A 24,673-nucleotide genomic window follows, 5' to 3' on the forward strand; every position below is an offset into this window, starting at 1 on the left:
GAGCTTGAGAGGATCTTCAGAGAAGAATGGGAGAAACTCCCCAAATACAGGTGTATTTACAAGGCTGTAATCGCTGCCAAAGGTACTTCAACAAAGTACTGAGTAAAAGGTCTGAATACTTATGTAAATGTTATTTTTTATTTTTAATACTTTTTTTATTTATTTATTCTAAAAACCTGTTTTAGCTATGTCATTATGGGGTATTGTGTGTAGATTGATAAGGGAAAACAACTATTTCATCCATTTTAGAATGAGGCTGTAACGTAACCAAACGTGGAAAAAGTCAAGGAGTCTGAATACTTTCCGAATGCACTGTATGTAGTTGATCCAGGTCTGGTACCATTATCCTCATTCAGTAATGCAGAAGAGCTGATTATATCAAGGACAGGGCCATTTAGCAGAAAGCCAATACACTACAGTAAGCTACCTAGAAGCGGACTGCTAGAGAGACAGGTGAAAGAATGAAAAGATGGAGTGAGAGAAAGAGAGAAACAGAAACCGAGGGCAAGTGATAAGGAGAGATAGAGAGAGGCATAGTGAGCGAGAGAGGGCAATGGTACCTCGCAGGGTACAGCTGCATCTAGGGTGAGCGAGAGGCCGTGCTGAGCAGAGGTGGTGAGTTGGGTGTCATGGCAATCACTCCCAAACATCTCATAGACATCAGAGAGCTTCATGTACTCCTGAGAGCCAACGCAAAGCAACGCAAACCAAACAGGACAAGAGGCCATGAGCTCACTCCATGACACGTCCTTTTCATAATATGAATACTCATACACACACGGATGTGCACCCATATCAGAAATGTGCTCGTGCAGATACACACTTTACAACCTTCCGGGACAAGCTGCTGTTTTATCGTGTTTTTAAAACAAACACATAAGCTTGTGTGAAAAGTACGAACAACTATATGAACGGAAAAAAACAAAGAACACAGCACTTCTCTACCCTATAATTTCCAAGGCTCACATCGAGCTGGAGAAGTGAAAACACGTGGTGAAAGAATACAATAACAGAGATGTCAACAAGCTCTACCCATCTTCAAAGGATAGCAAAATGCTAATAGAGAGAAAGAAGTGCACTACACAAACCAAACAGAGTAGTACACTTCAATGAGAGAAAGCACTGTGCATGTGAGCCTCTGGCTAAACCTTCACACAAACACAGCATATTAACATCCCAGTTGTAGCAAGAGTTGTTTATGCTTTTTCCCCCATTCTAAAAGTTGAAGAGATAACATCAATTAAAATGTCCATAGTTCATCCAACAGACCAAGTATTTCATAAAGACAAACAATGACGGCATTCAAATCAGTATTGTACTTCCAGGGCCTCACATCGAATGTGTTTTTACATATGGGGGGTGGGGTGCAATTTGCTGGGAGTGATTGGGTGTAACAAGACATAACTCACAGACTTCTGAAAGACCCACTCCTTAATGAAAAAACAACATTAAAAACACCAGCCTCGGAGCTTGGTTTCCTATAAAGCTGTAAATATCACAGAGTGGGCCTTTAAGTTTTAGACGAATAGACTGTGCATAGGGGGGTTACAGTGAGTGAGCTCAGGTGTCATGCAGGAACAGTTACACTGACAGTCTGGTTACCTCTGTCGGGCTGCCCCCTGGGTATAACTGAGAGGCGGCGCTTAAATAGGAAGCAGCGGGACGGCAGAGAGGATGCTGGGAGTGGGAGTCCTCTAACAGGTCAGTCTGGCTGATATGGAGCAATTCCTGTTTCAATAGGAAGTCAGGGACACTGGTTTCAGCTCCTGTTGCTGTAGTGTACAGTTACGGTGTGTGTCCCTCTAACTTACACTAGGTGTCAATACAGTACTGGGATAATAAGTGTCAATCACAAAAACATAGGTGTTATGTACAATGAGTGCCCCTGTAAGGGTTATACTCAGTTTAATAGGGCTAGTTTACAGTGGTCTAAAAGAGCCCATTATATCCAATTCAACAATGAAACTGATAGGCATCTCATGTAATGAACTTGCTCTAAATGCATGAGAACGCAGGTTGATAGGTTGTGTCCGAATGGGAGTTTAGCACGAGACTAATTGGTTCATGTTTTCAGAATAAACAACGCAGCCCAGGGATTCAGGCCAGATTTGTATCTCGCTGGCCTGAGTTGAGATATTATGTGCAATCCACCATCAAATTGCAGATGTTTCCAATCCCAAAAAATACATCAGTCGGATCTGAATTATCCGATCAAAGCAGTTTGACTCATGGTTGCACTCATGGGAAATAAATCATTGAGGACAACAGGTGTATCATAGAAATCTAGTAGCCTACTATTTGCAAATGAAAATATCTAGGAGTGCATTTTCTCCATTGTTAATTTTTGTTGGTAGTCTTTGTTGGTCTTTCACAAATTAAGGAGTGTGGTTTTTAGACAAGTGATCCGAGTGGAGGTCCGTTCATCCGTCTGGGTCATGATAGATAACTGATATCTGTAGGAGTGACCTCTTAGTCGGTAAGATAAACACCCCTCACCTCTTTCATGGTGCTGGAACACTTAGGGAAAGATCTTCCTCCGGTAAGGCTGAGGTACCTCTTCTCTAAGGCCGATAGCCTCTCTTTCTCCTGGAACACAGAGACACCAGAAACACATGAGACTGTGACAAGACCAAAGGACAGCTTACCTCACCCATCACTATGCCCTGGTTACAGTATGCTCGTATTAAGACATAGCTTCTTGTACCTTACATTACTGAAAGTATGTAAGTCTCTGACTCTGTCCTGATTATGGATTGCCATAGTTTCTTTACCAAATTAGAAAATGTGCCACTGCAGAGGACAAGCCGGGGACAAGGCAGCACATGTGCCGAGTAATGAAGTGAAATGTCAACAAATGGGAAATCCGCCAACGAGCTCTTAATTAATTGCCTTAATATGAGGTGGCTGGCATGGCACATTGCCCTGCATGTGGTAATGTATTTGTGTGTGATTCTCACATTGTCAAACAAGACCAGAGAGCGATAATGATTCAAATGAGTTATTTTCAAAAGTGGTTTCATGGTCAAAAGTGGTTTCACAATGTCATTTCTGTATATGAGTAGATTGTAGAGTGGCTGCTGGGACAGATATGAACTGTATTGTAATGTTACCTTATGGAGAATCTGCAGGGTAAGGTTCCTGTCCTTAGCCAGCCTGTCACACTCCTGAGAAGCCTGCTGTCCCAGCTGACTGGCCTGGCCTTCCAGAGCTGCCATCTTGTCCTGGAAAACATGTTTAGAGCGTTACTGCTGAATTAAAGGGGTACTCAACAAGATGACAAATATACACTACACCAAAAACAAAGCAGTAATGGTCTATCATGTCTTTGTCAGGTATCCCCACCAACACCATTCTTGACGTGAATAATCATACTATTTACACTCAACCTGGAAAGGTATTTGGCCATCATCAGAAATTAGGATGTTTCTCTGACAGACATTCATATTCACAGCTCCAGATATGATGAAGGGTTGCCAGAATAGATAGGAGCAGCCATTGTGGTCCAGTCCATTACCTTTCTCTTGGCCACGCTGGTGTGGTACTCATCCCTCTCCTGCAGCAGCTGCTGGCTGATGGTCTCCCTCTCCTCCTCCAGGCTGCTTTCCCTCTCCAGCTGCTGGAACTCCAGGTCCTCAAACTGTTTTGTCTCTGACTCCAGGGTCTCGCCCTCCTGTCGAACCCCACACAGAGCCCATCACAATGGGTTACAACCACACCAGGCCTCAGCCTCCTATAATATACCGTTTTCACACTGCTGAGCCAAGCAAAGCCGAGCTGTATTTGGCTGGCCTGGTAACGTATTCATCCATTCGCCATAGATGCTAGAATTGTGCTAGAACGCACAATGTGTGGAGAACATACCCGAGCCAGCAGAGTCTGGTGTGGTTGGCACAATAGTGTGAAAAGGGTTCTAAAGTACCAACAACTACCCAACCCCAAGAGACAGACAGACAGACCCACAAGGTCACCACAGGGTCACCCCCTCCGCCCCCCATTGCTCTCTCCAATGACCATGCTCCTGAGCCGGGGCGGTCAAGGCCCAAGCCAAGCCAGCACAACCAGGGGTGGTAGGTAGGCCACAGAAAGAACGTGATTCAAAAGAGTACTGCGTTGTCATTTTAGACAGACTAAGCTGCATATGGAGGTTCTATCTAAGGATTGGTGGAGTTCTGTTTGGCACTATATGACTACTTTGATCATGCTTTGATAGACTTTAATATTATGTTGTTTGGGTTAACTTTACTATTAGACTCTTTATTGTGTCCTTGGTTTGTATTTCACTATGCCACCAATACAGAAGCACCATACCCTTGTGAAAATGATGTGGTATACACAGCTATCAATATTACAGGCATTCTGCTCATGTGAGTCTAATAAGTTGGAACATTTTCTAGCCCAGTAGTTTGATTGATTGGTGACAAGCAGTCTTCTCTGCTGCACCAATACTAATCCCAAAAATGAGAAACCAAAAGGGCCACTATCTATATGTTACGAAAGGTAATACTGTGCTTTTACTGTAGTAATACTTAAGTACTATCTTCTATACTGCATTTTATAGCTGATTTGAATGTGAGAACCCAACTGAATGTCTTGACCCTTTAGATCGATAAACCCAAGAAACACACACACATATTTGTGAGAGAGGGCCACTTATGCTTTGGAGGGGGAAAGACGAGGGCCTGCCCTTGTGGTCAGTTCATCGGAGCGTTACTGACGATAACGAGTGAAGGCTCGGGGCGTCGGAACACTTATGTCATCACTGACATCTCCAGACCCTCGTGTTTGGAGAGCAGGTCACTCAAGGGCCCCTGTCGTACCTCTGAAGGATGTCTTCAGCAAACTTGGGCCGTGTTCATCAGTGCACGCAACGGAAAACATTTGTACATGTATTTTTGTCCATGTGCTCCCCCCATTTCTTCTCATGTCAAGTCAGTCAGCCAATGTGTCATGCTACTCTACGTGGATAGGACAGCAAAGTGAATAGAGCTAACGTGCTAAATGTAATTGGCTGATAAATAGTTGCACTGCCTGACAAAATGCAAGATTCACTTTCTATGGACTGACTTTTCAGAGAGCTGACGATATAAAACATTATTCAGACACAAAACACACATTTCCATTCAGAGGAAAGATTTGAAAAGAGAGTAGGACAGGAAGTGGAGGTGGTAAGTGCCGACATTAATAGATTAGTAAGCAGTTATTAAGGGGTTATAAGCCATCACAAATCAAGAAGAGAGGGATGCTTCCAGACTCAGAGACTGTATCAACCAGACAGACAACACACACTCCTGTGTGAAACGCATGCAATGCACATATGACCCAAAAATCACCACAATGCAGCACCTCGCCCCGACGTCACCAGACGCCATTTTGACACTCCTCCCGTTTGCTCAGAGGCAAAGCACATAGGTGTGGCGGAGAGAGGGGAAATTCCAGCAGCTTGTGGCATTAGCACGTAGGCAAGGGGCTAAAGGGGTAAAGGTCCCAGTAACTCTATCTGAGGAGATATGCACCAGGTCTTATCATACCAAGATAGTGTAGCCTACTATGCAGCAATCACCGACTGGCATCTGGCATAATCATTATAAGGGCATGTTTCCAATACACAGATTAAGCCTAGTCCAGAGCTATGAAGCACTTTCAATGTAGAATCTCCATTGAGCGTACTTTTTAGTCTAGGTCTAGGTTTAATCTGTGTCTAGGAAACCTACCCTAAATTGGTATGCCATCTTCTTGGATGTTAGGAATGTTTTACATTAGTTATCATATAATTAGAATTCCAGTTCAGTATCTTTGACAGTTAAGTGCAGCATTCTATGCACTATATCCAGGAGCTCAGTAGACATACTTGTAAATCCATAAGTATACAACTTCAGCTTCTCCTGAACATGTTACGGGGTACTTTAATAATCTGGAGGTAAGTATACTCTAATAGCGATGTGGCGCTGCTGGAATTTCCCTTGATAAATGGTGGATAGGTGTAGCTCCGAGACAAGGGTGGAGGTAGTGGGTGGGGGCGTGGTACGCTTGCTGTCTCTGGGGGTGGGTCTCAGGGGTGGTTGAGCTGATGGTCTTGGTGGTGGATTGACGACTGACCCTTTTGAGCTGTTCCTGTAACTGCTCCCTCAGTGACTCGGGGCAGTTATGAAGCTGGTTCTTCAGCTCACTGTAACCCTCCTGGAGGCTCGCCAGGGCTCGGCGCTCTGCGTCAACATTTGCCCTCTCCTAGAAAGAGAACACACCGTCCGGGTTGGGAGGGAGGAGATGAAGTGGGGGACAACAGAGAGAAAGCAAAAAAAACACACCAGCTCAAATCCACGCCATGCAAAAAGCTTCCGATGTTAGAGGTCACAACAGTGGATAAGCCAAAAGTGACATGGGGCATCTATGGAGTTTATAATACTGTGAAATCAATCCCCCAGTGACTAGCTTTAAAAGTGCTGGACTGCAGGGCCGTGTTCATTAGGGCACAACGCTGAAAACCTTTAAAAATGTTTTGCAATAGAAAGCCAAAATGTCCTCCTTGTTTAAGTCAGTTTTCCCCACCATTCGGTGCCTAATAAAACATGTCCCATGCCTCAAACAGGTCTGAACAGACTTCTTGTTCACAGACATTTCTAAGTTGCAGGGTTCGATGCTCATGAAAACACTGGTCTGCGATTGAAAAGGAGGTTGCTATTTCATCAAACATGAAATGGGAAGTGTATTTGTTTTGGCTCAGCTGTTTTTTGACGTCAGATTGCTCTATTTTGGGTGGTGACTTTTTTTCTGAAGAGATTTTCATGTGGCTTTAAAATGATGATTATTATTATTAGCCCATCCAGATTCTCATGTGACTTTGGTATGAATACTTTAGGCCAGTCCAGATAGTTTTGAACAGGTTTAGAACTGGATGTAGGCATTGCCTGAATGATCTTTGTTGTTATTGCATTTGAGTGCAGGCGGTGTCAGCATGGGTAACTCTAGTGCGCTACACCACTGCCTTACTGACACCCAGGCTGTGATATCAAAACCCCTGGAGGGAATAGAAGCTCGCAATAGGCTCCCCGCGTCGGCTCTCCTCGCCTCCTTCGAAACACAATGGATGGTCAAAATGGAAAAACCTTGGATATTTTCCTCCAACATGTTTTGAGAAGAAGAGAGGATGTGTGGAATAAGGAGAGACCGAGTTTGGGTCTGATTGTAGTGAAAGCGCCTTGTAAACTACCCCTAGAGGGCCACCACTGTATAGACAGTAGACTAGACAATGCAGGAGAGAGAGGGAAACGTTCTGCAGAATCTTTTTTATCATTACTGCATTCTCTAAAGTCAGTCGGTGGGAGAGGGGTGTGGGCGGTGCTTTGGGGTTGGAGTGGCACTCCTTTTCTCCAATCTGTCACCCTGCTCTGGCTCCACCTCTGTCTGTGACCAATGGCAATAAAAGTAGAGAAGGCGACAATACAATACAGGTCGTTTTCCTAGTTGAAGCTTTTGTTTTAATTTGTAGCTGAGACAGAACCGTGAGACCCTGACGGTCTTACTTGAACACAGGAAGCAGGACACTCTCCGAAATGGTCAGTAATATACAAATCACAAGATTTAAAAGAGCCTTAAGGAAAGCCAAGAAAATCCCCCATTTCAGGTTGTCAGTTTAAGTGTGTCAACATAAAGCCTATACGAGTGGAGTGACATGACTAGCTGAAACAACAGAGTTGTGTAAAGCCTTCACATAGAGACCCTCTGTAATGTTGTAAACTATGTGATGGACAGATATACTTTTAGTAGCAAGCCACTCCTACCCACTAGCATCCAGTCTCAGCTTCAGCCAAGTAGAAACCCAAAGGACCGATTCATACCTATGTCCCAAATGGCACCCTATTCCCTACAGAGCCCTATGAGTCCTGGTCAAAAGTAGTGCACTATATAGGGAATAGGGTGCCATTTGAGACACATTTAAGACAAGTGCTAATAACCTACATGGATTTCAGGCTGACAGTGGGGGAGGAGAGTGCTGAGTGAAGCAGTGAGAGGATTAGAAGTTAATGGAGGCTGGTTAGTGGAGCTGCAGAAGAAGAAAAGCCCTGGCGAGAGAGAAACCACCAAGGAAAATAAAGGGAAAAAAGACAGAAAAAACACCCATACTTAAGTCTAAGCACCATCATCCACAGCTCTTCTAAGGTAAAACATCAATGCATACAACAGGTGAAAGGTTGGAGCATTCCTCGCTGGGGGGGAGGGGTTGAAGAGCGAGTGCTATGGCTGTACCTTGGGATGGCAAAACCAACTAGATACGGTCTTGGGAGGCCATCCAGGATTTGGCAATGCCTTTAAGGAATGACAAGAGACCAGAAAGGCTGTTCAGTCCCTTTGAGGCTTAGAAGATGTATATTCAGTGATGTGAAACGTTCGGAACGCTGCAGATAGAAATATCACGAACAGAACTGCCATGAATCCCTTTTCTATCCGTCAGAAGATCGTATATCTGTTCTACAGGATACATTTCTATGTGAACGTTCTGTAACGTTCCATCCTCCTGAACAGGCCCTATAACAGACAGTCCAGCGCAGGGAAAAGTGGGTTGGGTTGTGTCTGTTGTGTTTAAACACAATGTTGAGATCAACGAAAATCTCACCTCCTTGTCTGCATACCCACCATCTTCCCAATAAGGACTGTCTCAGAGTGCAAAAACAGCTCACTAACAAAAGCACTTTTCCTATTGGTTTTCTCCATTAAAATACAACACCGTAACATTGGAATGAGAATTTTATAAGTTGAGCAAGAACTAATCTACGGTTGGTAAGACTGCTTAATGTGTACAGGACAGTATGCTTGGTGTGTGTGTTTTCCCCTAGGGTCCGACCTTGTCTTTCTCCCTCTGGATGGCGTTCTCCAGCTCGTTGAGCTTGTGTTGCAGCTGTCCGATGATCTCCGTCTCTGCCTCTACCTGGTCCAGTTCCGCCTGCCTCTCTCCCTGCAGCAGGGCCCGCTCCATCTCTGCCTGGGAACGGGACACACCCGTCACACGAGCCCCCCTGCTCCAATCACATAGCTTCCCCACAGACAGCAGACCAATCATAGAATGTCACACGCACCGCTAGGCTATCACTTTCTGCTTGTTTGTGTCACTAAACGTGCATGAAGCACACACACACACACACACACACACACACACACACACACACACACACACACACACACACACACACACACAATAGTTTAATTTTATCTTCCCCATATATCATTCCTTATATTAGAAGTAGCCTACTATCTGGAAATTGAACTGATGGACTTTCTTACCTCCTGCTTGGACTCCTGTAGCTGTTGCTCCAGCTCTGTGATTCGTGATTTGAGCTCGTCGACTCGGGCCAGCACTCTGACCCTCTCGTCCTCCAGGTAACCCAGCTCTGTCCGCTCCACGCCGCCAGAAACAGACTGCTCCTCATGCTGAAGGGGTAGAGAGACAGAAGAGGCAGGCACATTGTTGCATATAAGTGCAAAGAGCATGGCCCATGTGCAGTAGTTAACTGTTTCAGACTATGTTGTATGCAGACACACACACTGATCCACACATTAGGGAGGGACTATACACATCACATGTCTCCATGTAAAACACTGTTGCTTGGCAAACAAATGTCATTATCTTCATGCTTTGTCATTTTGACCATCAATCGTTTCAGAATTCTTGGTCAGGCCAGGCCATGTCTAGGTCAGGTCATGTCTAGGTCAGGCCATGTCTAGGTCAGGCCATGTCTAGGTCAGGCCATGTCTAGGTCAGGCCATGTCTAGGTCAGGCCATGTCTAGGTCAGGCCATGTCTAACAATTTCCACTTACAATGCATGCAATAAGTGCTTTCATGCTGTTATATCAACGGCATGCATGTAGTTCTCATTATAAGTACTAGTATGTCATGCCTGTAGTTGTCATAGTAAGTACTAGTATGTCATGCCTGTAGTTCTCATAGTAAGTACTAGTATGTCATGCCTGTAGTTGTCATAGTAAGTACTAGTATGTCATGCCTGTAGTTGTCATAGTAAGTACTAGTATGTCATGCCTGTAGTTCTCATAGTAAGTAGTAGAAATGATGAAAGTGATAATAGACGGCCCTACGTCTGACCTGGTATCGGTCTCCATTGTGGAGGGCCTGTGGAGGAAGTGGCGTCCTCACCTCCTGATGGGTGCTCTCTGTACTGCTGCACTCCTCCTTGAGGTTCTCCTCGTCGCTCTCCCTCTGCTGTCTCTGGGCCATGCTACGAAGCAGCGAGCCGGCCCCCACCAAGCTGTCCATAGAGGGTCTCCTAGCCGCCCCCTCCCCCGGGCCCAGGCCCCCAGGGAAGCCCATCCTCCCATCTGCCTCACCCCCAAAGGGCCCATCGCCCTTGTTGTACTCGGCGCACAGGTTCAGGATGGTCTCTAGCCTCTGCCTCTCCTGTGGACAGACAGAAGCAAAGGAACTGATTACATCCAGCCTCTGCTGCAAAGGCAAATATGTCCTCCTCCTCGCCCCAAATCTCATTTCCTGTGTGTGTGGCTGCCACTGATGCCCATCTGGAAATGAGCAATTCAGAGGTGGGTGGAGATTAAAAGGACCCTTCCCCAGAACCCACCTTCCCCCTCAGTGATGGCATCTTTCCTGTGTGGAGGAACCAGGTCTTATCAGGGACAGATCTAACTCCAGACCAAGCCTGTCTAATATGCAGTACAGAGCACACTCCTACCAAACATTACAAAACTCCATTAACCGACATGTCTGTGGATGTAGGTGTGTTCATAGTTAATGTGTCATTGTCTATAGCTGACACCAAGAGCCAGGTCACATGGTCAGGGAAAAACCCAAATCGAAGTCAATGGAAGTTAGCAGTTTAACAGTAGGTACTATCCTACGACCATGAGCAGACATATAGGCCGCCCATTAGAGGTCAACCGATTAATCGGAATGGCCGATTAATTAGGGCCGATTTCAAGTTTTCATAACAATCGAAAATCTGTATTTTTGGACACCGATTTGGCATATTTTTTTTTTTACACCTTTATTTAAATAGGCAAGTCATTCTTATTTTCAATGACGGCGTAGGAACGGTGGGTTAACTGCCTTTTTCAGGGGCAGAACGACAGATTTTTACCTTGTCAGCTCGGGGATTCAATCTTGCAACCTTACAGTTAACTAGTCCAACGCTCTGACAACCTGCCTCTCATTGCACTCCACGAGGAGCCTGCCTGTACACGAATGCAGTAAGAAGCCATAGTAAGTTGCTAGCTAGCATTAAACTTATCTTATAAAAAACAAATCAATCATAATCACTAGTTAACTACACATGGTTGATGATATTACTACTTTATCTAGCGTGTCCTGCGTTGCATATAATCGATGCGGTGCGCATTTGCGAAAAAGGACTGTCGTTGCTCCAATGTGTACCTAACCATAAACACCAATGCCTTTCTTAAAATCAATACACAAGTATATATTTTTTAAACCTGCATATTTAGTTAATATTGCCTGCTAATATGAATTTCTGTGTCACTTCTCTTGCAACAGAGTCAGGGTATATGCAGCAGTTTGGGATGCCTGGCTCGTTGAACTGTGTGAAGACTATTTCTTCCAAACAAAGACAGCCAACTTCGCCAAACGGGGGATAATTTAACGAAAGCGCATTTAAAAAAAAAAAGCACAATCGTTGCACGACTGTACCTAACCATAAACATCAATGCCTTTCTTAAAATCCATACACAGAAGTATATATTTTTAAACCTGCATATTTAGCTAAAAGAAATCCAGGTTAGCAGGCAATATTAACCAGGTGAAATTGTGTCACATCTCTTGCGTTCATTGAACGCAGAGTCAGGGTATATGCAACAGTTTGGTCTGCCTGGCTCGTTGCGAACTAATTTGCCAGGATTTTAGGTAATTATGACATAACATTGAAGGTTGTGCAATGTAACAGGAATATTTAGACTTATGGATGCCACCCGTTAGATAAAATACGGAACGGTTCCGTATTTCACTGAAATAATAAAATGTTTTGTTTTCGAGATGATAGTTTCCGGATTCGACCATATTAATGAACGAAGGCTCATATTTCTGTGTGTTATTATGTTATAATTAAGTGTATGATTTGATAAAGCAGTCTGACTGAGCGATGGTAGGCACTAGCAGGCTTGCAAGCATTCATTCAAACAGCAGTTTCATGCTTCAAGCATTGCGCTGTTTATGACTTCAAGCCTATCAACTCCCGAGATTAGGCTGGTGTAACCGATGTGATATGGCTAGCTAGTTAGCAGGGTGTGCGCTAATAGCGTTTCAAACGTCACTCGCTCTGAGACTTGGAGTAGTTGTTCCCCTTGCTCTGCATGGGTCAAAGGTATTGTGCCAGCAGCATACCACCCTGCATACCACTGCTGGCTTGCTTCTGAAGCTAAGCAGGGTTGGTCCTGGTCAGTACCTGGATGGGAGACCAGATGCTGCTGGAAGTGGTGTTGGAGGGCCAGTAGGAGGCACTCTTTCCTCTGGTCTAAAAAAAAAATATCCCAATGCCCCAGGGCAGTGTAGGGTGCTGTCTTTCTGACATTAAACGGGTGTCCTGACTCTCTGAGGTCATTAAAGATCTCATGGCACTTATTGTAAGAGTAGGGGTGGTGTCCTGGCTAAATTCCCAATCTGGCCCTCAAACCATCACGGTCACCTAATAATCCCCAGTTTACAATTGGCTCATTCATTCCTCTCCCCTGTAACTATTCCCGAGGTCGTTGCTGCAAATTAGAACGTGTTCTCAGTCAATTTACCTGGTAAAATAACGGATAAATAAAAAATGGGTGGCTGTTGTCGATGTGTTCCTGGTTTGAGCCCAGCGAGGAGAGGGACGGAAGCTATACTGGCAATACTAAAGTGCCTATAAGAACATCCAATAGTCAAAGGTATATGAAATACAAATCGTATAGAGATAAATAGTCCTATAATAACAACAACCTAAAACTTCTTACCTGGGAATATTGAAGACTCATGTTAAAAGGAACCACCAGCTTTCTCATGTTCTGAGCAAGGAACTTACATGGCACATATTGCACTTTTACTTTCTTCTCCAACACTTTGTTTTTGCATTATTTAAACGCGTTTCATTATTTATTTGAGGCTAAATTGATTTCATTGATGTATGATATTAAGTTAAAATAAGTGTTAATTCAGTATTGTTGTAATTGTCATTATTACAAATAAATAAAATGTTACAAATATTATTATCATATTTTAAAAAAAAAAATAAAAAATAAATTGGCCGGTATCGGTATCGGCTTTTTTTGGTCCTCCAATAATCGGTATCGGCGTTGAAAAATCATAATCGGTCGACCTCTACTGCCCATGCACCCCTGAAACAACAGCTTGCCAATCTCCAGAGCTCCTTCTCAGGGGGTCTCACAAACACAGTGATTGTAGAAACAGGTGACATTCTAAGAGCAGTGATGGACTGCTGAATCACCAGGTGACGTCCGAGGTGACCTCTAACCCCTAAAGGTCAACTGGCCCCTGCTGTTAACCCCGGGCTGCAGACGCAGCGACTCTGGTCTGACAGAGACACTAGTAGCCTTTTCACTCTATTGTGTCGAAACCAACTGTACTGACTTGAACTTAGATTTTCTTTTTACATTATTCATTCCAGCACAGTTAAGGTAACCGGGCCAGCTCAGTACAGCTGGGCTCGATTAAGCAGTGTGAAAGGGGTATTAGGCAATCAGTAGAATACAATGATCGGACAGAAACACAGACAAATAATATTATAAAACGTAAATCACAAATGTATTTATTTTTTTCAGATGAGGTATGTTTTGCACTTTCAGACGAAGGAGACGATTTGATCAACTTTATGGTGCTGTTTTTATTTCCATGAGATCAACATTACTCAACCAAAACAAACTAGTTACACCTAACTAACTAGGGATACATGCAGTACATGACTAATGTTGTCAGGTGGTAGGGGGAGGCAGGCTCTAGACCTGTTTGATGTGCCCTCATTCCCTGTGATTTAGGTAAGTGGGGTCCTCTGATGGGGGTTCTACACACCAAACCCTACATTAGCTTAACCTGTAATCTGAGCCAGCCAGCTTTACTTAACAAGAGGGTTAGAAGAACAAGCCCTGGGCTACAATCTGTTCACTTGAGATATGAGGGAGAAGCACAACAACAGTGGAGCCTCCATTTGCAATGCACAACACCCACATCTCACTGGCTTTCATCTGAAAATGCCACCTTCCCTCTCTGGATTCAATGATTAGGTAATTAAGCTTACAAAATGCAGGCCTGACAACACCAACAGCTGACGCAAACATAGGAAATATGGCGTCTCCTGTTCCTTGCATTTTTTGTTTGCCAAGAATGTAGTCTACTAAGGGACAAAGTATACAGACAGCAGGCATTCCTGGGGCTTTAAAGTTTGAATGGCACAACAAATCCAGCAGCTTTTCTCTCATACCATGTAACAGGACCTGGCTGGCAGTGCAAGGCCCTGGGCTATAGAGAATCACAACTGGGTTCAAATAGCATTTGTTTTGGTTTTCAAATACTTTGAGCATTTGCTCGACCCTGCCGACCCTATTTGAACCCAGGTCTGCAGAGAAAGCATACTGTATGTTCTCTCTATTCCCACCACCTCACTTCGGGCATGTTTACTTTTTGCAGACTGTCTCTTTGATACTGTCAACATAATCGCTGTGTCATTCCACCAGACTGAACATAGTAGGCCTACTGTCTGGCTAGGTTCAAAGAGCCTAGACAGATTTATGTTGCTGTAATAGCTCGGGGGCGGCAGGTAACCTAGTGGTTAGAGCATTGGACTAGTAACCGAAAGGTTGCTAGATCGAATCCCCGAGCTGACAAGGTAAAAACCTAGGCCTTCATTGTAAAGAATTTGTTCTTAACTGACTTGCCTAGTTAAATAAAAAAAAATAAAAACCATGGAGTTTATCTGTACATAAATCAGCATGACAGTGTTGCAACATGCACATTATGGGATATTCTGATCTTATGTTCAGTGACTGGTTGCCAGGACTTTGCTTTCTCCAGCAAATTACTAGTACGTTTTTTGCAAGCAGAGCTAGTTCCTAAAAATAGCTTTAATGGTGGAGCACCCCAACTTCTAATGCACCGTTTCAGCACCTCACCTCTAATGCACCGTTTCAGCACCTCTACTCTTCTTTGAGCATGAGGTCCCCTCTTTTGTTTTGAGCCATTTCTATGCTTCGCGGTATTACGTTTTGTTTATGCATCTTATACTTTCGGTTTTGTACCACAGCTAAAACAATATTTTTGGTTATGGAAAATACATCTAACAGCGGTTTAGATGGTACAATGATTCTCTACACTATACTAGCTTATTTTAGCAACCAGAAAACGGCAGAGCCATTTCTGCATAGTGCAACCTTAAAAAAATATAAATTCCCTCAGTTTATGAGCCTCAAACGGTCTCCGTAGATGTCATTAACTGGCTCCCCCGGGGTAAAGGCACGACTGAGGCAAGGTGTTACTAGAGATTTCCTAGAACCTTTAATGCACATGATACAAAAACCTGGTGGCATAGTCGGAACCCGTGGAGAGGAGGCGAGGGCGACTCAGTTGGCCCACACGGAGTGTGGATCTCCAAGTTGGCCCACACGGAGTCTTACTCTGATCCTGCAGCTTCCGATCCCTGTAGGTCTAAGTTACTGACTGGTTCCAATCACAGCATACTGTAGCATATGGCTTCCAATCCACTGTCTATTAAACACATGGCTGTTTATGGTCTAGCTCCCACTAGTCTAGTGCATTGACACTCATTATGTGACACACAGAATTCCAAGAGTTTCATTGAGTTCCACAACCAGCATCCACACAACACTATGTAGGTCAAATATACACTGAACAAAAATAGAAACGCAACATGCAGAGTGCTGGTCCCCTGTTTCATGAGCTGAAATAAAAGATCCCAGAATTGTTCAAGACGCACTAATAGCGCATTACTCTCATTTTGTGCACAAATGTATATATTTTTTCAATATACGTAGGCCACAGACCTAATACTAAACGTCTGCAACACTTTTTATAGTATAAGCAGTGAGAACAATCAGAAACGGGTTCAAAGCTACATAAATCTGAATAGAGACAACTGGTCAACCGATTTTAAAGATTGTGTTATAGATTTTGATTATTCAATTAGACTCCCTCATATCTAAGTTGTTTATTTAGTTGTATAAAGTTCACCATGTTCAAGAGTTTAAAAACAACTATCAATTATGAAATCAACCAATCAATGAATCAACCAATGAAAATTCCATTTGATTATCTACAGTACAGCAAATAAAAGTCGGCAAATCCAAGTGGGTACTTACTCTCATTGTGGACATGTGAAAAGGCACAGCTCTAGGAGGTCAGTGGGGCTCATTGAAATCACACTCAAACAAATCCAAGTGGGCTACTTACTCTCATTGTGGACATGTGAAAAGGCACAGCTCTAGGAGGTCAGTGAGGCTCATTGAAATCACACTCAAACAAATCCAAGTCTCTCTCCCTGAGACAGATGAACAAACACAACCCTTCTACAGAGTCCCACCCTCAAACCCTTCCACTGTCTCCAGACCTGTGTACACAGGGAGGTGTTGGCCTGACAATGAAAGACCTTTAGTGCCCTCAATAAACAACAAGCCTCTGACTCACATTCCTACCTAGTGTACATACTGCATGTTGTTCTCATTTCCGACCTATTCAGATGGAGTTGAATTCGATGTTGCCTCAGCGTTGAGGTAGCGTTGTGCGGTAGTAGCAGGTCCAGCTTGCTAATAGGAGGAACACGGACTGGATTTCCCAGCCAAACTAGAGACTTATTCCATATGGGCCTCTTTCCTTATCTGCTAAAGCGTGACTCAAGGAATAAGCTCAGCCACATCCAGAGTCTGTCTGCTCCATAGGAAAATACTTTATGAGAAGTGAAATACTGACCCATACCAGGGTCCATCCCTACTATGGCCAACCTGGGATTTGAACCCACAGACCCAGAAAAGCCTAGGTCCAGGTTGACAGTACTGCTCTATAGTCAAACTGGTTGCAATTCAGAGATGGCAGTTCTTTCCACCAACGTTCCAATTAGCCATGACTCATTCCTGGATATTTCATGTTGTTCTGCTATGTTTACGGAGTCATTCTTCCTCCCACCGCCATTTACAATTGGTCAAATTGTGACCGCACAACATAAACTCGGGGCAAGCGCTCTATGCATCATTAGCTTTCCTTATCATATTAGCAGAATGTATTTAGCCTGTTAAGCTAACCGAGTGGAAGTGACTAAACGAGTAAATTAAGTGTACAGTTAAGTCAGTCGAAGGAGATAACGCTCCAGTAAAATGTCAGGGTAATTGCTTGGCATGTGAGAGATCTGGAAAAGAGTCTGGAGTGAGGATAAATGGCATGGATTAGGCATCTTACAGAAAGTGATTGATGCTCCTCGTTGGGACATTCCGGCACACTCATTTCTAGCCAGCTATTTCCAGGCATTCCCCGAGCACCGGGTCTTTCCCCTCACTCTCGCAACATCCTCTTCCTTTGAGTAAGTCAGTATCTTTCCCACCGTGCCACTCTCCCTAACAATTAAAACGACTAGGCCTATTCTTTGAATCCAAGCATCTCTTCCTCATTTTTGCCTTCTTTGTGAATGTGAATCAGTGATGTGTCAGTCTCTCGCTCTTCTTTCTACTTTATTTCTGTTCCTCTTTCTCTCTCTCTCCCCGTCTTCTGTCCTTCTTGCTATGCACTTCTGCATCCTTTTCCCAGTGAGAAAACTAGTTACAATGACGTCATTATGACGCCTTTTCTGATGGCATGGTCAAATTACACCGAGTGTACAAAACAACACCTTCCTAATAGAGTTAAACTCCACACTTTTGCCCTCAGAACAGCCTCAATGTGTCAGTGCATAGACTCTACAAGGTGTCATAGCGTTCCACAGGGATGCTGGCCCATGTTGACTCCAATGCTTCCCACAGTTGTGTCAAGTTGGCTGGATGTCCTTTGGATGGTGGACCATTGTTGATACACACGGGAAACTGTTGAGCGTACCCCGTGTTCAAAGGCACTTCATTATTTTTTCTTGCCCATTCACCCTCTGAATGGCACACACACACACACACACACACACACACACAATCCATGATCTTTAACCTGTCTCCTCCCCTTCATCTACACTGAGCGCTAATTGGAGCGGCAGCTTCATACAGCCACATGGAAGACTAGCCCTCCAGCAGCATGTTGTGCTGGTGTCTGTGTCCCAAATGGTACCCCATTCCCTATATTCTGTAGTACACTACTTTTGACCAGGTCCCATAGGGTAAAATAGGGTGCCATTTTAGAAGCTAACTAGCTTGACAAACCTTTCCAACCCCTGGGTACTGCATAAGCTTTACAAATAGATATGTGCTAGCCTATAGGCTAGTTCTATAGGGCAGCAAATGTGCGTTGTTGTGGAGTGGATGTCGGGCACATCTAAAAGGCAAAACAATGCACTACAGGAGTCCATGGGAGCACCAAGTCTACACCACCATACAACTAGAACAGCTCTTCTGATACTGCAGCATGCTTTATATGATCTTCATAAGACCAGGTTTGGCCAGGTGAGGTTGAACTAACGAACGGTCTCTGTCTCGCGCTCTCTTCCTCCTTCTCTCAGCTGGGTCCGTCTGAGAAGACAGAACCCACTGGCACGGCAGGATGTCGACTAGCTAAACTCAAACCTCACAGCTACACAGGAGAAGAATGACCCCTGACCTCCAAGCATTTACACCCTCAGGTTGAAGTTCACTGTGGCCTAGGTTGTGTTCATTAAAAGGGTCATTTCACTCAAATAACAAAATCACATATTGGTTTCCTTACAATGGAAATTATTCCCACGTTTCAGTCTGTTTGGTTCCTAATGAACACGACTCTAGAGTCAAGACAATCTCTCAGTGACAGACGCAGGTGTCTTGAAGCTGACAGTGTTTGACAGTGAGTGAATAGGATGCCCTTTGAAAGGAAGCGTAACAGTTTCATGGTATGTTTCTCTGGGAGAATTGAATCAACTCAAGTAAGATCATTTTAGCACAACCATTGTTAATTCAACAATACAGACTTGGAGATCAGGCCTAATGTAAAACGTTGCTTCTACTAATACAAATACACATGTAATCTAGCTGTGCATGTTGCGCAAATCTCCAAAGTCTAAAAACTGTTTCAAACCTTAAAAAGCCCTGAACAAAACACACCCACCAACTTCAGCACACGCAGGAACACACAGTGGTCCCTGCTCTGTCCTGCTCTGTGTGCTTCCAATCCGCTTCCACTGAGGACTTTACGTCAATCTATTACTGGTCCTAGATCAGTGTAGTATGTACAGTAACCTGTGACTGTACTATGGTTCTATTGCTAGGTTCTGTTCTCAGTCATTCACCTCACGTTTGAACCGAGCTCAGATGGAGATCCTTCCCCTGTCCTCAGGCCAAGGGGAAGGGGCTTAGAAACTAGGGAGAGGGGTCAGAGGTATTTGTTTACAATGCTCTGGTCTTGAGACTTGTTTCTGCACTCCCTTGGGAGACTGTAGAGATGGAGCTCTACTAAAACAGAGTAAGGTGAGAATACCAACTCTAGTGGAAAGACTAGCCTTTCTTAGACAAAGTTTTTTTTGTTCTTGTTAAAAATTGCTGAACTTTCATTTTTTCAGACAGAGGTGTCCTCTCCTAGGGCTGTGACAATTGTGGAATTTTTGGTAACAATTAATTGTCATGAAAATGGCTGCGGTTACTGGCATAATTTACATTTATATAAAAACAAAATGTTTTGCTCTTGTAATGCATCATAGTGCATCTTTGAAAACTCGCTACGAGGGAATACAACAGCAGCTTTGGTGACACCCGTCTCAAAAACAAATGTTTTGATCGCTTGCAACGTTTGGAAATTAAGGTTCTCCACTCAACCGTGCCGATCTGCTTGTAAAATAATTCACCCAATTAAACGTAAAAATTTAAAACTGCTATTGGGTAAACTTTATCTACTTGAATATAAAGTTGAATCCCCCTTCATCTAAAATTAATGTATTAAGACGGTTATGACAAAAACATATTTCAGTTCACGGTTATGCCCATAATTGTCAGTTTACATGATAATTGTGACAGCCCTATGACCTCCCCCTTCCCTGAATGTTCTCTGAATGCAGATAGCCTGACATATCTTCGTGCCCCATTACATGCCGTTTTAAACAACCAACGACTGCTTTAAAACAGCATGGTAGCGTGTCGTATTTGGAAAATCGTGACAATAGGGGCGGTAGAACTGACACAGAGAACCTAAACACAGACACGGAGCATATTTACACAGACTAGATGAAAACAGCGTCCCTTCAAAAGAAGTCTGAATGAGAGATTTGCCACTGACCCAGATTATCTATGAAGTAAGTAGACAGTATCTTCCCCCACCCTTTCTCTCGCTCTCTTTTCTCAATCCAGCTGTGAGGATCACTATAATCTGCCCTGGCTAGTAAACTCGATACCCACCGTACTTTTAACCCCCCCCCCCCCCCACACACACGCACGTATAAGCCTTCATGGATGGTTTATATACTAGGCCTAATGGTAGTTAGAATTATAAAGTCATATACTGGTAGAACTACAAAATATAAAAACGCCATTAAAATCAACCCCAGCCGCTTGACCACAGAACTAGACCAGTGACATTTAGACCATTGTTCTCGGTCTAAACCTAGGCCATGCTGCCCGATGACAGGACGATACAGGCAATATGTTTGGTGCGCTGGGTATATTTGGTGTGCTAATCCATGTGAACACTGACAAAGATGCCAGTCATGCAGAGAAGACCTCGCTCTCTCCCGTGAAGAGGCGACCGCTCTCTCTGACATTCTCACCGACTCTGAAAAGTCTTTCCCTTCGATGGAAATTCTTCCCGGACAGAATTGCACAAGAGACAGGGAAAGAGAGGGGCCGAAAGAGACCGACATAAAGAGGAAATAATGCTCTCAAAGTAAAGCAGTACAGAAACTTCAATGAAGGTCTTAAACTCTTCAGGAGAACAAATATTTCCCCTCGAGCTAGAGAGAACTAACAATAATAGTCTAAATTGTATCCATGCACATTTTGAGATAGTCAGCTGAAAAAATGTGTCTATTTTTGTTTAGCTACGTTTAGAAATGTCCCTGCGAGCATGACGAAAAGACAGAATTATAAGGTAATGGAATATGTGATGTCGTCATCCTTGGACCACTCGTTACAACATTGAGGTCATCTTCAGTAGACTGCCGTTTTCACAACCCTGTCTGTCTGACAGTCAGCCAGTGACGAACGCCATATGCCTAGTGTGTTGGCCAAGGCAACGCTTCACTAATCAACCATGTATAGCACTACAACTCAAAGGCAGCTCAGACGTGACAAATTATCTCCTTAACTGCCTGGACTCCTACATGACATAGAGCTCACCTCTGATTTGCTGGCAAAAATAACATCTTAAGATACCGTTTCACTGGTTTATGTGACACACAATATTTGGATGAAAGAGAATAAAGGCGCTGTATAAACATTGTAAACAGATGGTATGAATGACGTCGTCCCTGGTGAACACTTATGTTTTCTCGGGCCACAGAACACATAAATGTCTTTCCAGATCACAGAAATAATTGAGTATCCTTGGTACAGTAAACAAGTCCTATGTATAAACAGCGCTGTTAGTTTATCAGGACGCCAGAGAGCCTGTGCTGCCTCTCTCTGCAGGGATAGATAGCTGTACCCAGCATACCCCTTTGCTTCAGGCATGACACTGATCCCCAGGGTCTGACTGACTGCATCCGGAAATAACTCAGCGACAAAGGGCAGTTAGTTACCCCTGGCCTGGCAGCATGTTGCTGGGAGACTGACAGACTGACTTCTGACAGACGGCGAGCAGGCAGACAGACAGATGGTCCTTGGGTACAGAAAGTGTAGCAAATATAGCCTTGATGAATGGACTGTAAATTGCCCCCCACCTCCCCTCCCCCTCCAAAAGAAATGACTGTGCCAGTCACATGGCGACGTCCCCATCCACCCCCCCCACTGGCAGCTCCAGTGAGAGACACTGAGGACCTGTGTCACGCTTGGCTCGCTGCACTGCCTCTCGCCGTCTCTCACCACGGCAGGAGTCTAACGCCTTCCACTTACAAGGACCTTATGTCATGCTTAGCTCTGCACAGTTCGGTCTGGGTCTTGTTGCTGGATCTCAAAGACCAGGACAGAACAGAATCTTTGGGTGGATTTAAACAGATGCAGAAATACCTCATGGTAATAATGGTTACGGGATCCAAATCCTTAATTCAGTGCTGCATGAGCTGAGCACACCTGGGTTCACAATGAATGCATATAATACTCGTACTCCCCTCTTGATCCCTCAATGAAAATACTAGCATACCAGTTGCAAAGCTCATATGCCAGGGGCTTAGTCTTGTTATAACTGGGATAGCTAGCTCATTAAGCTAAAGCCTAGGCACTAAGCTAAAGCCTAGGCATTTGCTCAGGGAGCTAATGCAAACCTTCTGGCGTCAGACTAGGTTACTAATCACGCAGGCATTATGTAATTCACCAAACCACCCCTCTTACATTTTGAAAGTCCGACCAGCAGGTGACAAAGAAAACGTAAGTCTCTACAATCTGTCCGCATTCGTAGTACCTCCCTTTCTAAGTTACATTACTTATCTGCATGGCTTATGTACAGTGGTGGGAAAAGTACCCAATTGTCATAATTGAGTAAAAAGATACCTCAATAGAACATGACTCAAGTAAGTCACCCAGTAAAATACGAGTAAAAGTCTAAAAGTATTTGGTTTTAAACAAGTATTACAAGTAAATGTAATTACTAAAATATACTTAAGTATCAAAAGTAAAAGTATAAATAGTTTCAAATTCCTTATACTGTATTAAGCAAGCCAGACGGCACCATTTTCTTGTTTTTACAGATAACCAGGGGCAACCTCAGCCATCATTTGCAAAAGAAGCATGCATGTTCAGTGAGTCGGCCAGATCAGAGGCAATAGGGATGACCAGGGATGTTCTCTTGATAAAGGTGTGAATTGGACCATTTTCCTGTCCTACTAATCATTCAAAATGTAGCAAATACTTTTGAGTGTCAGGTAAAATGTATGGAGTAAAAAGTACATTATATTCTTTAGGAATGTCGTGAAGTAAAAGTTGTCAAAAATATAAATAGCAAAGTAAAGTACAGATACCATAAAAAAACTTCTTAAGAAGTACATTCAAGTATTTTTACACCACTGCTTACAGTATGTACATTCCCTGTTAGTCCTTCTGCTAATTATATTCTGTCCTTTGTCAATATTTCCCAGTCTAATGGCACAAGGTTAAGACCAAAAGTCGTTATGGTTCGCTGTAATAACCATCATTTCAATTGAAACCCCATCCATACAGAGAGAATCGCAAATACAATTTAACTGATAGGCCTAAAGGTCGGGGGATCTTGTTGTCCTTCATCAAAAAGGAACTATTATTAACTTGATCTAGATTCAAAAATTGCCTTCTTCCTGACAATTGCTTTTCTCGTTGAATTGAGAAAGGCATTTCTAACATTGAGGGCTACAGCCTATTCCAACACATGGGGGTGACAGAGGAGACAAAGACAGATTGTGTCCATTCTGGGATTGCCAGACATGGTTTTACTGCTGTATAAAGGAAGTAATGCTCTTGTTGGGAACCACAGGGTAGCCCAGTATACACAGAGAGGCTAGGGCACGTCATTCCTCCTCTGCACAAAATAACTACCCTCATTTTGGCATCAGCACCCTACTCATAGAAATAGAATGTACCTTCATATTGTCATGTTTTCAAGGGGGTTCCCCATTCTAGTCATTCGATTACTACTAATACAAGGAGGCAGAAAAGAGTTCATCACACAGAGGCCCAAGCATATAAAAGTATTTCAAAGGTCATTGTCTCAGGCGCTTCATTAGGGACATAAGTCCAAGTCTACACCCTCTCTTTAGTGCAAAAAGGGACAACAAACAATGGGGTTGCTTTGGAAAAACATGGCCGCTCCGTCACCACACGTCAGCAGTTAAGATCGTTTCACTCCTCGCTTTTCCTCACAAATTTGGACTTCACGGTGCTCTCCACTCCCATCATTTTAGGTTAAACAAATGGTTATCTGGTGATGTGGAGGAACACTTGAGTGGAGACAGACTAAACATGTTGGTTAAAAAAGGCTATAAGTCAAACTACGGCTCAGCAGATCCAGTTGATAAGAAACTTCAGGTTTTGTTGTTGTTTTTTAGGGTGGGAATTCACACCCTTTCATATTTTATTTTTATTTGATAGATAGTGGCGTGAGAGACGGAGACAGAAAGACAGAGAGATTTTTGTGTCAACGTCAGTAGCTGGATAAATGGCATATTTCCCAGGCAGCTGAGTTATCTCCTTGAGGACCAGTATCAAAATGAATGGTAATTGAATTGATAGTATTACTTCGAATAACTTCTAGTTTGCTATTACCACATAGGTCAATTATGAATTGTGTGAATAGCTAGCCTAACTCAAAGCTAACAGTAGGCTACTCCACTTACCAGTCTCTCCATCTCCTGCTCCCTGAGCCTCTCCTCTCTCTGGCGCCGGTGGTACTCCAACAGCTCGTCCTCGTTGTCGCTGATCTCAGAGATGCTGTTTTTT

The 24,673-nt window shown here is 43.6% G+C and overlaps 1 protein-coding gene across 1 annotated transcript in view; it reads right to left on the reverse strand.

Annotated features, from left to right (window-relative positions):
- LOC110503778 (pleckstrin homology-like domain family B member 1) overlaps positions 1 to 24,673 on the reverse strand; it is an 83,756-nt gene that overhangs the window by 14,032 nt on the left and 45,051 nt on the right. The window contains 8 exon segments of the mRNA XM_021582311.2: positions 1,603 to 1,728; positions 2,497 to 2,586; positions 3,111 to 3,221; positions 3,515 to 3,670; positions 8,840 to 8,977; positions 9,277 to 9,423; positions 10,146 to 10,406; positions 24,571 to 24,672. Coding sequence (XP_021437986.2) covers positions 1,603 to 1,728; positions 2,497 to 2,586; positions 3,111 to 3,221; positions 3,515 to 3,670; positions 8,840 to 8,977; positions 9,277 to 9,423; positions 10,146 to 10,406; positions 24,571 to 24,672 — 1,131 coding nt within the window.

This window comes from Oncorhynchus mykiss, chromosome 24 (genome assembly GCF_013265735.2).
Source record: "Oncorhynchus mykiss isolate Arlee chromosome 24, USDA_OmykA_1.1, whole genome shotgun sequence".
Lineage (NCBI taxonomy): Eukaryota > Metazoa > Chordata > Actinopteri > Salmoniformes > Salmonidae > Oncorhynchus > Oncorhynchus mykiss.